The sequence below is a fragment of the Aphelocoma coerulescens genome, chromosome 11, assembly GCF_041296385.1.
Source record: "Aphelocoma coerulescens isolate FSJ_1873_10779 chromosome 11, UR_Acoe_1.0, whole genome shotgun sequence".
Taxonomy (NCBI): domain Eukaryota; kingdom Metazoa; phylum Chordata; class Aves; order Passeriformes; family Corvidae; genus Aphelocoma; species Aphelocoma coerulescens.
This window is the reverse complement of record NC_091025.1, coordinates 11,098,228-11,110,513: the sequence shown is the minus strand read 5'-3', so window position 1 is coordinate 11,110,513 and position 12,286 is coordinate 11,098,228. Positions and strand designations below refer to the sequence as shown.

Sequence of the window (12,286 nt, the reverse complement as noted above, 5' to 3'; positions counted from 1 at the left end):
GCAAAACTCTGTATGTCAGATTTGTGTCTACGTATGTGGAAAGGTATAATGCATTTTGCTAGCTGTAGTTTTTAGGCAGGTATGGTGACTTGATGTCATGCTGCACGTATTTCTGTGTCATAGTAAACAAAATACTTGTATCTTGTTAAATTAATAAATCAAGTAGATTTTGTAGCTGTGTTTTAGTAACTGGATAAAATATAATTTAAATTCTGGCTGGTTACCAATGTTTATCAATGATGAAAAATTACAGATTAGTCTGTGTTTCTATAATCAGAACATTTACACAATGGATATATTGTTACAGTTGTCGTTTTAGTTCTGATTATTACTCAGCATGTCTATTACAATTTTCTCATTTACAGCTGTTATTGAGCTCCATGTGTAATAGATGGAATTACTGTGTCTACCATTTATTTAATGAATAGCCTACAGAAACATTAGTGTTAATAATATTATACACTTAATGTACACAACAGTTTATAATATGGATAGATGAATAATGTGTTGCACTATTTAAATTTTATTGGAATGAGATAAATAGATCTAGGGCATTTTTGTTCGTAAATGTTGTGTTAGAGTCATCTTGGGGATTTAACAAAAGTCAATTCTAAGCAAAGTGATTGCAACTAGTCTGTTATTTAATATATGAATAAAATAGTTTAGACTTAAAGCTCTTTTTCTGGGGGGTGGGAGTGGGGGGGCATGGGGGGTTTGAACCAAGAGGAAATTTTTCTTTTTGAAATAAGTGTGAGTGTCATCTGTCCAAGTTCTTTCTTACAGGTGTGTATTCTGCTAATATGGAGAACTGGGTTGGAAAACTAACAATTTGGTTTCTTTGCTCAGTAGCAAGGAAGTGTATATGAGACACATATGTTAAACAGAACTAAACTAAATTTACCAGTTTGATAAATATGACATGCAGCTCTGATTAAATAGCAAAAATAGCAGCCTGTATAGTGAGCAAAGTCAGTCCTCATCCAACTCAGGCAGCTTCCTAGTTATTCTTGCTCTTTATCTGCTCTGTTGGCTTAGATCAATGTAGAAAGGCTTGATTTTGTAAGCCTAAGAGGAAGATATTTCCTCCCTCCTCCCCAGTTTTGGGCAATTTTGATTGTATGAAAGAGGAACTCCTTGGCCTGTTTTGTCAGACTTGGTAGGGCTTCTCTAAACTGACTCTTCAAGGTACTATTTTTGAAAAAGCTGTTGTATTACAGGTAATAAGGATATACTTTGGTTTCATGAAAAAGCACTGTAAAATGGAGCAACCATAATTGAGGGGTTTTCCTTTTTTTTTTTTTTCTTTTGAATAGGCGCTTAAGCAAAATCTCCAGTGAATGTTAAGTAGAAGTTATGCTGTTTGTATCAGAGAAAATGAAGTTTGAGTTTCTGACAGCAGTGTTTAAGTTCTGGTATCTTCCTTGCTGTGTTGAGACAAGTTTGATAGATAAAGGTATAATGTGTTAGACCAACTTGTAAGGTTATAAAAGTTAGACAAGGCTGAAGAAGAGCTTGTGTGTCCTAAAGCTAGACTGACCTTGCTTAGTGGCTCTGGGTGGTCTGATAAGGGACATACCTACGGCTGTTGTGGCCCAGTGTATTTTGGGTTAGTTGCCCTCACACCCCCAAAATGTTCTTTATAGCAGACAAGCTGAGCTGTGCAGACCAGTGAGTCTTTGTTGCTGAAATTACACAGGTCATCTGTTGTTTAACTCCACAGATCTCAGTTAAGAACTCTGAGAGATGTTGGCATATTCAGTTATGAATTTTTAAATTATAGTTTTAACTCTGTGGTGAATGGTTTAAACTGAGTGTGTACAGAAAAAGGTCTGTGCATTTATGTACATCTGAGGGGTTCTTCTACTAAATAAAATACCTACTGAGTCTTCCTGCCATAAGACTTGCGTCCTCATAACTGTGTATCCATAAATTCCTTAACCTTACCAATACTTTGTCACTCTTCATTCTGATAGTGCAGGGATTCATGAGCAGTGACCTACCAGCGTTTTAGAACCACCAGAGGACTGCAGAGAGCTGTCTGGTATTTTAACACTAGTCCCTCAAAAGTACCTGGTGTTTCAGAGGGCAAAATATGTTCATCACGTACACATGCTTTTCTTCTGGCCAGTTGTACAATGTTGTAATTTTCTTCCTTAAAAGAATGTGTCGTGTGTTACTTATTTGGGGCCATCTATAATTCTATTGCAATGTAAAGTAATTTACTTCCAGCTTTTATGTGATTATTTCTCAAAAATGTTGAGCTTTCTAGAAGTTCTGTAACATATCACACATGAAGAATAGCACAAAAATTGATATTTTAGCAGAATAAATAATTTTGGTATCTTCAATGTTTTCTCTGGTTACTCTATCAATTCTTTTCACATATATTTTTTTTTTCTCTTTTGCTTACTACAGAAAAATTACATCAAATGCAGGATAACAGAACACTGTCAAACTAAGAAGGTTTTATATGGACAGCATTAGACAGGAGCAGAAAGATCCAGTGCACTAATAGGCACGCTCACATGAGCTACCTAGTCCATTGACAGTTCTTTCCTTTGTTCTCCCTCTCGACCCACTTTCTGCCAGTGATTTGTGACATATTTTGTAAGAGATCAAATAAGCCCTTGACACCTGATTGCAATGTAGTGCTTGTTTACAGTTGCATTTTTGAAGGACCTCTAGACAAGATGGAAGGTTTAACTTAAAGTAATTAAATTTGCATCTGCTCTGTGACAGGAATTTTCTTATGTGTGTATCCTGTTGAGCAACTTTTACTGTAATTGGCCATGAAGTACCAAAAGAGGGATCCAGGTAGACAAAATCATTGTTGCCTACTACTAGAATCTGTCATGGTATTTCTAAGGACTGGCTTGTACTTGCCTTTTGTCAGGTTCTTTGAAATATAGTAATGCCTACTTTTCTTTTTTTTTTCTATTATTTTAAATGTGGACCCTGACTTGAAACACAAATTAAGCTGAACTTGATGAATAGCATTTTCTATTCACATTTTAAAGTCTAAAGAACTATTTTATAGTTGCTTTAAATTTAACGTGATCAACTAATGTCTGTTATTTGTGGTGTATTTTGGCCAAATTGATATTGTTGAGTCCTCTGATCAGTGAGAGATTTGAAGTAACCTGCCAGGATGTTCACCTAGTACCATATGAAGTGGTTTTATGAGGACCAAGAATTATTTGCATCTTGCATGACCTGTCCTTATGGTTACTTTGGAGTACAATGTAGGTTAGAAGAAGTAGTTATTTTCAGCATACTGACTACAAGCGAGATTAATAGCTTTTGAAAGGGCTGTAATGAAAGGCTGACCCAACTGGCTTTTGTATTATACCTTGTTTATCCTGCTCTCATCTCTATCACCTTTGGGCCACAACAAAATGTAATTTATGTTAGCAGTGCTTCAGTGAAGGTGAAAGGTCACATTTTTAATGAGGGTAGCCCTGATTGGGATTCAGGTTTTAAAATGTTGTGTGGTAGAGTACAGTAAACAAAGTCCATGTGAAGAAAATTATTGCAGAAAGGGGCAAGATAACATTATTTGAGGGGGAAATAAGACCACTTTTTATTTAACCACTTTGTTTTATTTAAAGTTCAATTAGCAGAAGTTAAATAGTTAAGAAAAGGGATAAATACCTAATAAATAAAGGGATAAATACAAAATACCAGCAATGTGATGGTCACATCTAATAAGCCTTTGTAGTTTTTGTAGGGTGCTGGGTTCTTTGTGCTGAGAAAAATATTTTGCAGAAAATCAAGTTCCTCTTTCCTTATTTTGATGGTATTTACAAAAAACATCTCTCTCTCTCTCTCTCTCAAACCTTTGACTTGAGCAGGACAGAAAGGAAACAACCACCTGTGCTTGTTCCAGGGAGAACTTGTCTGTATTTGGAGTGGTTAACCATAACACCCAACCAGGTTTGAGTTTTCCCTTTAGAAGGAAAAGTTGCATTATGCTCAGGAGATTGAGCAATGGTGTCTATTAGTGGTGTGTTCACTTTGGTAAAGCAGAGCTTTGGAGAGTGGTATGCTTTAAAAATCATCCGCTGGATTTTTGCTGAATGGTGTTAATATTAGAATTCACTATGTGACTTAAAGAACCAATTTTATGAAACATGCACCTTCTCATAGAAGCCAAATTTTTTTTGAGATAGGTTAAAACATCAAGAGAATTCTAGTCCAAAGAAGTTTAGCAGGTATATGGGGAAGTTTTAGGGTATAAGCAATGAAGGTAAAGTTGTAAACTCAGAGTAGTCAAAAGCTGATTTGAAAGAAGTTCTTGGTTTCAGGTTTTCAGCATTCAAATACTTACCCTGAGTGACTGGTGCTTGCAATGAAAACTCATTTATGTGTGTTGTTTTCAAGTGACAAAGTGCTTCAGTTATGTTCAAGAAAGGAATGGGAAACACATCAGGGATTTTGAATTTCATTACTTTTTGTGGAAACAACTAACCTGAGCTTAGTTCAAAGTTTGCATAGAGAAGAGTGGTGGAACGAGCTGCTTTGGTTCTTTACAGACAAATTGCCTTTCATGGAGAGACAGATTATTAAAGTCTGAGCTTTTGTATCTTGTTTTTTGACTGTAAATATATATAGACTGTGCGAGAGTAACCACTATGCAAAACTGTAAGGCCCATAGTGTGGATACAAAAATGCTGCTAGCAAGGATTTTGTTGCTATTTTCTAAGCCCATGAGAGACTTTTCTGTCTCGCAGAAGAGGTAGCAGAGTTATGTAAACAACCAAACACCTGCAGCCTTGAGAAGTCTTGTTTATAGTACAGTAGAAAAATATTTTGACAATGGATGTTTTAGGACTTTAGCCAATCACCCCCAAGGGCTGGCTGATCCTTTGTCCAGTTAGACTATGAAGAAAAAAGTCTATAAAAGAGTTTGTAAAATAATTAAATAAACCAATCTTGCTGCACAATTCCTGTCTGCTGGATCTTCTCTCCTCCTCCCTATGGCTGCAGGACACGATGGTATACCCTAGGGCATTTTTTTTTTATTTTTTAATACCATAGGATTCCCCTTGTGTGGGATTTCAGAATGAAAGTTTAGGAGGGCTGCGGGTTAGATTGCATAAGTGCTGCAAGACTTTGGAGAAGTATTGTGCTGATGTCAGAAGCTTTTTTTTCCCTGGTTTTGGATTGTTTCCTGTATATCATGTTGCATCATAACAAAATATTGGATTGTGCTCCTGTATGACAGGAACTTTTTATTCCATGGTGATATGTGAAGCAATATATTGATGCCCTGTTGTAGCAGTTTGAACACAGGGTTTCTTGTTCTTCTCCCTAACACTCCCTGCTCCTGTAGCTGCCCTTGACTTTTTAGCAGAGGTCAGCCTTGCTGTGCTGCTCCTGCAATGCTTCTCCATCCCACTCTCTCCCTTCTTCCCTACCGCAGCACTCCCCTGTGCTGGGCTCCTGCTGTCTCTTGGCAAGGAATAGAATCACACTGTGCTTTAAAGCAACATAATGTTGGGACTCCCCTTCTTTTCATCCATGCCAATAGGTCTTGAACTATTAATGCGAATCTTCAAAATGATTCTTTTAAATTTACACTTGTTTTACATTATTTTATAATTAAGTTTGAGTGTTGAAAGAGAAGAAAGGAATAGAAGTTTTTGAGATGATGAAATATTAATTTTATTCACATTTAACCCTAATTTACATTAAGGATGTTAACTGAAAGGCAGATCTTTTGAATTCAACATTTTCATTTTCTTTTAGCCTCACTGATGAACAGTTAGATCTTGTCATATAAAGTGTCAGGGTCTACTGGGATAGAAGGAATAATTGTGCAGTCTTGTACTTTTTAGGATAGTCTGTTTGTGATTCTTACTGTTTCCTAACAAAACAAACAAAAAAATTTAAAAAAATCTTTTGTCTAAACTAAAACTGAGATTTGAAACAAAACCTCGTTTCAAACCTAGAGAGACTGTCCTGCTTGAGGAGTCTAGCTTACTGTATGTCTTAACAGGACTTCAGTGTCTTAGAAAGCTGATTTCTATCATATTTTACTGGAAGGTATATCAAGGGGTAACATTGGTGATAATATTTGAATTATGTATGTGATATATATATATTTTATGCAGGGATATGAATTTAGGTAAATATAAAAAAATTGTGCTGAATGCAACTACAACTAGGTGTAAATTGATCACTGATTATTTCCTTTCAGAGAATTATGTTAACTAAAATGCACTCAGTGTCCTTCTGTTAAAATCTATCATTCTTTCCTGAGAGTTCAGGAAATGTAGAATTTATTTCTGTGATGTAAATTGCTTACAGAACCCTGGATAAAAGTTCAGTCTTGGTAGTGCATGGTAGTGCTGTAGCCTATTCCATGCATTTAGTGCTTACACTTGCACAAGTAAAATCCTGCAAATGATACAGGCCTTTGTGTGATGTTTAATAAATTATGGGACTTTGAAGAATCTTTGAGAAGCAGGGCCTGCATGTGACTGAGCAGTAGACATGAATAAGTGTTATCCTCAAGTGTATCTAGCAGACAGTAATAGATGCTTGAACAGACAATATGAGCACTGAGTGAATGATGGTAATAACATTAAATATTTACATATAGCAAAAGCATTTTGACAGCAGAAAAGACACTGTCTCTGCAGTAAGGTGGATAAACCCCAGTGTGATATAGTATACCTTTCTATAGGACAACTTTTTATTAATAACTAGCAGTGTTTCTCTGTAAGACACATATTATGATCTACTGTCATACAAAACAATTTTCAAGACTTTATTGGTGTAATCTCCAGGTGCTAATATCACTCCATACCTACCATAATGCAAAAACAGTACTGAGTTCAGAAATAAGAATAATTGGGTAATAACTAAATGCTTAATATTAACCATAGTAGATTTTAACTTGTTACCAGAAGCCTAGAGTCACTCTACTTTGCCTTACCTCAGTTTTACATTGCATTTTTTAACATAGGAGCTGTCTGGAGAACTGTGTCCTAAAGAAAGTTGTACTCTGGCTATGCCTGAAAGAGTTGATGAAAGCAAGAAGTCCTCCTGCCCTCTTCACTGCTGAGCAGTTTCATAGGAGTAAATCCATTTTATTGATTCCAGAGTTGTTGAAGTGCAGGATATTGTTTATGTGCCTTGTTTTGGTTTTTGAGGGTACCTGCAAATTATGGTTGTAGAACAGTTGGTATTCCTTCCACTGGAATTGTTAAAATAGGTAATTCTTGACTTCCCACATACTTTTAAAAGGAAATTACTTTATCAGAAGCACAGGATAACAGTTGTTATACTGAGGAGCGTATGAATTTTGTTAGAGGTTTTTATCCTTCTAAATGCATTCCAAATAGCTTTCACTTATAGGAAAGAAATAAAACAATGGTGACAGTAAATTGAATATTTTTGAAATACTGTGATGAACCTGTTTGCATTTAATGATCTGTCATATCATGTAATTAAAACAAATTAGTACTGAAGTAAAATCGAGTGCTATCAAGCCACTTTTTCGTATATTCCTTTTCTTGGGACACCAAAAGAGAACATAGACCACAATTCTAGAATTTGTTTCTTTTAATCATCAGTGAGATTGGTTTTTATTTTGTTCCAATATTTTATGGCAAAGATAATCCTTTGGAAGTGGGTAAGGGAAACTTCTTGTTGAAAGATGCTTGGCAGTTCCTTTCTTAGCAGTGGCTTTGGTGTGGGCATCCAATCAATGTCTATGAGTAATCTGCATCATTTGAGAATATTAATAATTATGAATATCTGGAATATCTAAGGCATATAACAAGTTGAACTTTGGTCAGTCAAGCGTTTCTTGAGGTATAAGGGCAAATACATTTTTACAGCTTTTAAGGAAAGAATCCTGTGGAGAAAAGGGCTGATATATTTCAAGAGGGAAAAAAATGTTATATTCCTGCAAATATGTGAATGATATGCTTTGCAAAAGGAATGTGACAGAAATTTAATGTGATATGTTCTTTTCCTGGACAAGTTTTACTTTGAGGGGAAAAAGTTTTGGAGGTGATAGCTGTTCTGAGGAGCATTCCTCTGTGGCTGTAAAATTGATGTGGGCTACAGAGCTAGAATGTTGATAACTTGATGCCAGTGGATGTGAGCTGTTTTGAATGGGGACTGCACTGAAGATAAACCCAAGTAAGCTCATTCCATTGTCTAAAACTTGAACCATATTCCTTGTTTGTTTCTTGGGTATCAAGAAGTGGAAATGATGCAGCATTTAAATTTCAGATTGAATCTGGAATCTAGTGCAGGAGCATGCCCCTGGCTTTCAGAGGGCTGCGCATCTCAGGATCCCTAAGAAACAATACCTGTTTTGGAGTAGGTGATCTGCATATGTGTTTTTCAAGGCAACTGCTAGTTTGGGATCTTTTTGGATTAAAACTTCTATTATGCTGATCAGGAATTACTCTAGTTTAAAGCATTTTTCTTCCTAACACAGCCTCTGTGTTAGAAATCAGTAAGTATTGTAATAAAAGCAAGGAAACAACAGGTTCTTAAAAGCTTGGACAATAATACTTCAGTGACCATCAGACTTCGGACTTTTTTTTTGTTCATTGCTATGGTAAACAGGGGCTTACACTTGGTTTTTGCTGTTAATGCTGCCTTCTTTCTCTTGTGGTCTCTACACATCCTGACCATTTTTCATTGCTTTGTATCAGCACATCTTCCCTCCAGTCTGCTCATTTGATCTTTCCAAGGTGTCAGTGCACCAGAAAGTACAAGTACTTTCTTTGAATCTGAAAGAGCAGTTTGAGAAGTCATGAGCAGAATTCTATATGACACATAAGGAATGAGTTTATCTTGCTTTTTTTACTTCATATTTAAAGTAGGGACAATGTTGATTCTTGTGGCAGCAGTTTAGGTCCTAAAGTAGAGTATCGATTCAAATACTTAAAGTGTATTTACAGTAAAGGTTTGCAAACTTAGAGTTACAGTGTGCTGCCCACTCACTGAGAGAAGCTTCTCCCCTTTGGATTTCTAAGGGGTTTTTAGTACTGCAGTATTCATGCACTTTATATCATAACTGTTTGCCTAATACAATGGAAGGTTTAGTCCATGTGGTTGTATTGTCCTAATCTAACCATCAAAATGAGAATTTTAACTTTAGAAACTTCTTTCATCACACATAATTTCAGAGTTTCCTGATGCAGATACATAACTGAATAAGATTCTGTGTTCATTATATAACCCTCAAGCTCTAGACCAAGCAATGGCCAGGGCCTGAGAACATACAAAACTTTGCTAAAGTTTTATATTTCCATTTCACTGAGTTTGCAGTAGGAAAATGACATTAGACAAACTCTGCAAGTGTTGTTCTGTTGCAGCCTGCATAATGTTTTCATGAGCAATGTTTTAAAAGCTGTTATTCCTCCTCTTCATTCTTGCCCCTCACACTTCTCCTTGTGGCTTCAGAATTTGGAGAAATTATTTTTAAAGCAACCTCTAAGCATCTTGTGATACAAGTTATATTTCAATCAGAACAGACATTTGGTGTCCTCCTGTAGCAGTAAGTCTCCCAGGTGGGGATTTTTGATTTTTTTTTCCCTTGTTTTGTAGTATACAGTTCTACATATGCTAAATTACATTATTTTTGTTTAGTTTAATGAAACAAATAACATTTGGAGTAATGAGAAGTGGCAATTTAATACCAGTAATAGGAAGCAGCTTGGTTGAGGGTGATTTTGTGCGGAAATTAGTACTATAAAGTATTAATATATTGCTGTTCATTTCGTGATGATAGATGTGGGGTTCAGATGTAGAATTTTTAATTGATTCATCAATATATAGAGTGTCCATAAATGAATGGTATCCATGTGCTAAGTGGCTAGAGAACATAGACTTTTTCTTGCCTTTTCCTGTAAAATTGTTGTGAAATAAAAATGGAGAGACTAATGGCAGGGATCGTACTAGCATCCTTCTTTGTAATCTATGCTTTTAACTTGATCTAAGCATGTGAATGATTTTTTTTTTTTTTTTAACTTGGTAGACAATTGTGCTGGTATTCACACATTAATTTATATTCATCATGAAACGTATTTCAACCTCTTCATGGCTTTTCATGAGTGGGGTTGTTTAGTTTGCATAAGTTTAGCTTGCACAAACCTCAGCACTGAGCTGCAGCACTGATCAGCAGAAGAGAAGCAGGGTAAGGGAGATGTGGGATGGCTGTAACTCCATTGTAGTGACAATAAATACGATGTCAGGAGTATACAAAATGTCAACATGCAAGCAAGGAATGGAAGAACGTGTAAAGTTTGCAGCCTCTAGAACACTTTATTAAGCTGTGAAAGTACTCCAGATAAAAATAGTAATGATAGAGTCCATTTAAAACAGAGGGGGGGGGGGGGGGAATTAAAAATATTAAGGTGATGAAATATTTTCCTAAAATCAATTTCAAAAACTATCCAAAGCCTCCAGCGCACAGGCTTTACGATGCGCTGGCTTGGACTGTAAGAGCAGGCTGTAGTAAAACTGTGTGTATCGCGTTACCAGCTATTTAAGGCCGCGTGTGTCGGAGTTATAAAGCAAGAGGAGGAGCCTGTCTGGCCATAACCCCGCTTTGTCTGTTTTTCCGGGACGGAGGGAGGCTCCTCTCCTGCGCTGCGCTGGCTCCGCGCTGGGCCGAGGCCGCTGTTCGCTCCCTGAGGGCTTTGCGCCGGAGAGGCGCGGCCGCAGCGCGGTGCCGCCGCTAGGTGGCGCTGGAGGCCCGCCTGTGCCCTGAGCGCTGGCGCTCCCGCGCCGGCGAGTGTCAGGGAAATTGTTTTATTGTTAAAGGGCATAGTGTAATATATTCATCTCCATCCGAGGCAGCCATTTAATGCCCTGAAACATGCCCTCTCACAGCTCTGGCCTGTTGACTATGCTTATTTGGTGTAATAATTAGCAGAATTTCTCGCTAACAGCGGTACTTACCAACACCTCACATTTTCCTCTGTGTTTTTGTACGTGATGGATTGTGCATTCTATGAATAAAGTTAAGCGGGTCACAGCCTAAGCCCTGTACAACACAGCTATTTTCTGCACAATAGTTCTGAACAGATATATATTAACTCCTTTTTAATCCCCGCGGTGTGTAATGCAAACAACTTTGAGTCTTTTTGTAATAGGCCATTGAAAACTTGTAAGCATAGAACATTTAACTTGTCAACTTAAAAACAGAAAAAGAGAAATGGAATGAGGAGCTACAGAAATTAGAGTGCAGTGTCTTTTACCAAGGGCAGGCTTTAGGAGCCTGTTCTAGTGCTTCATGAAGTTTGGTACAGAACTGTACTTTGTTCTAGAGGAAAAAGTCTCATATGCATGTTACAGGTGATCTCTCTGCTGTCATGGTGTTCAAACTTAGTCTGCTTGATGTGAAAATACAGGTAGGAATTCTAAGTTAAACAGTACTTGGGTTTTTTGCACTTTTCTATCTGGAAATGATTTTGCTTAAAATTCCTGTCATGGAAATTAAAAAAAAAAATAGGTCCCTGAATAAACGCTGTGAGTAGGGATCCTCATCGTGGTTCTTTCCAAATGCAGGGGCTGATAAAGTTAAGTGTTCCCAAAATTATTAGGTAACTGTAGTCTTTTTTCAGTTAAACTCCTATGTAAAAATCTAATGGAATTCTTACATAATAAATTAACTAACAGTTTGAGGCATATTTCATATGGCAGTTCAGCTCTGCATGGAGACTATCAAGCCTTTGTCACTAGTTTAGTTGGGAATTGCAGCATATATAGTGCTATATGTGGGTCACAAGCTCTTGAAGTTGTCTGTTATTTAATTTTAAAATCCTCCCTTTGAATATTTTTTTAAAATCCTGCATTGTTCATTCTTTTTTCATTCAGCCCTTCTTGAATTCTAGTTACTGCTAAAGCAATTCCATTGTAGAAGGAGAAGTAATACAGCATGTTAAGCCAGCAAATAAGAACAAAGGTGGGTCTAGCAGCTTTCTCTTAATGTCAGTTCCTTGCCCTCAGCCTCCCTTATTAATGCAACTGAGCTGCTGTCACTTAGATGGTTTTAACACAGACATGCAGGCTACGTGTCAGAAAGGGTGGCCTAGAATTTTGAATTTCAGGTTGAGAGTACCCCAACATACGAAACCACTGTATCGAATTATAAAATGGTTGACTCCAGTCCTTGTAGACATTCTGAAGGAAGTGAAATTTATTTATTCTTGTCTTTGATGTATCCTCTAAGGAACCAAGAGAGTTTGGATTTTAAGGTGTCTGCAGTATGTTCAGTTGGATGGAGACTTTCCTGTGTGCCTTTAATTTTATG

General features: G+C 36.9%; 1 protein-coding gene across 9 annotated transcripts in view; it reads left to right on the top strand.

Annotated features, from left to right (window-relative positions):
• Positions 1 to 12,286, top strand: part of FTO (FTO alpha-ketoglutarate dependent dioxygenase) — a 330,070-nt gene that overhangs the window by 18,215 nt on the left and 299,569 nt on the right. Inside the window, exon 1 of one of the 9 annotated variants that reach the window (XM_069027332.1) lies at positions 4,944 to 4,995. The exons of the other annotated variants lie outside the window; for them this stretch is intronic. Within the exon in view, the coding sequence (XP_068883433.1) occupies positions 4,993 to 4,995 (3 nt within the window). The 5' untranslated portion in view covers positions 4,944 to 4,992. Of the gene's footprint in view, positions 1 to 4,943; positions 4,996 to 12,286 lie in introns of those variants that run through there. 9 annotated transcript variants of the gene reach the window in all.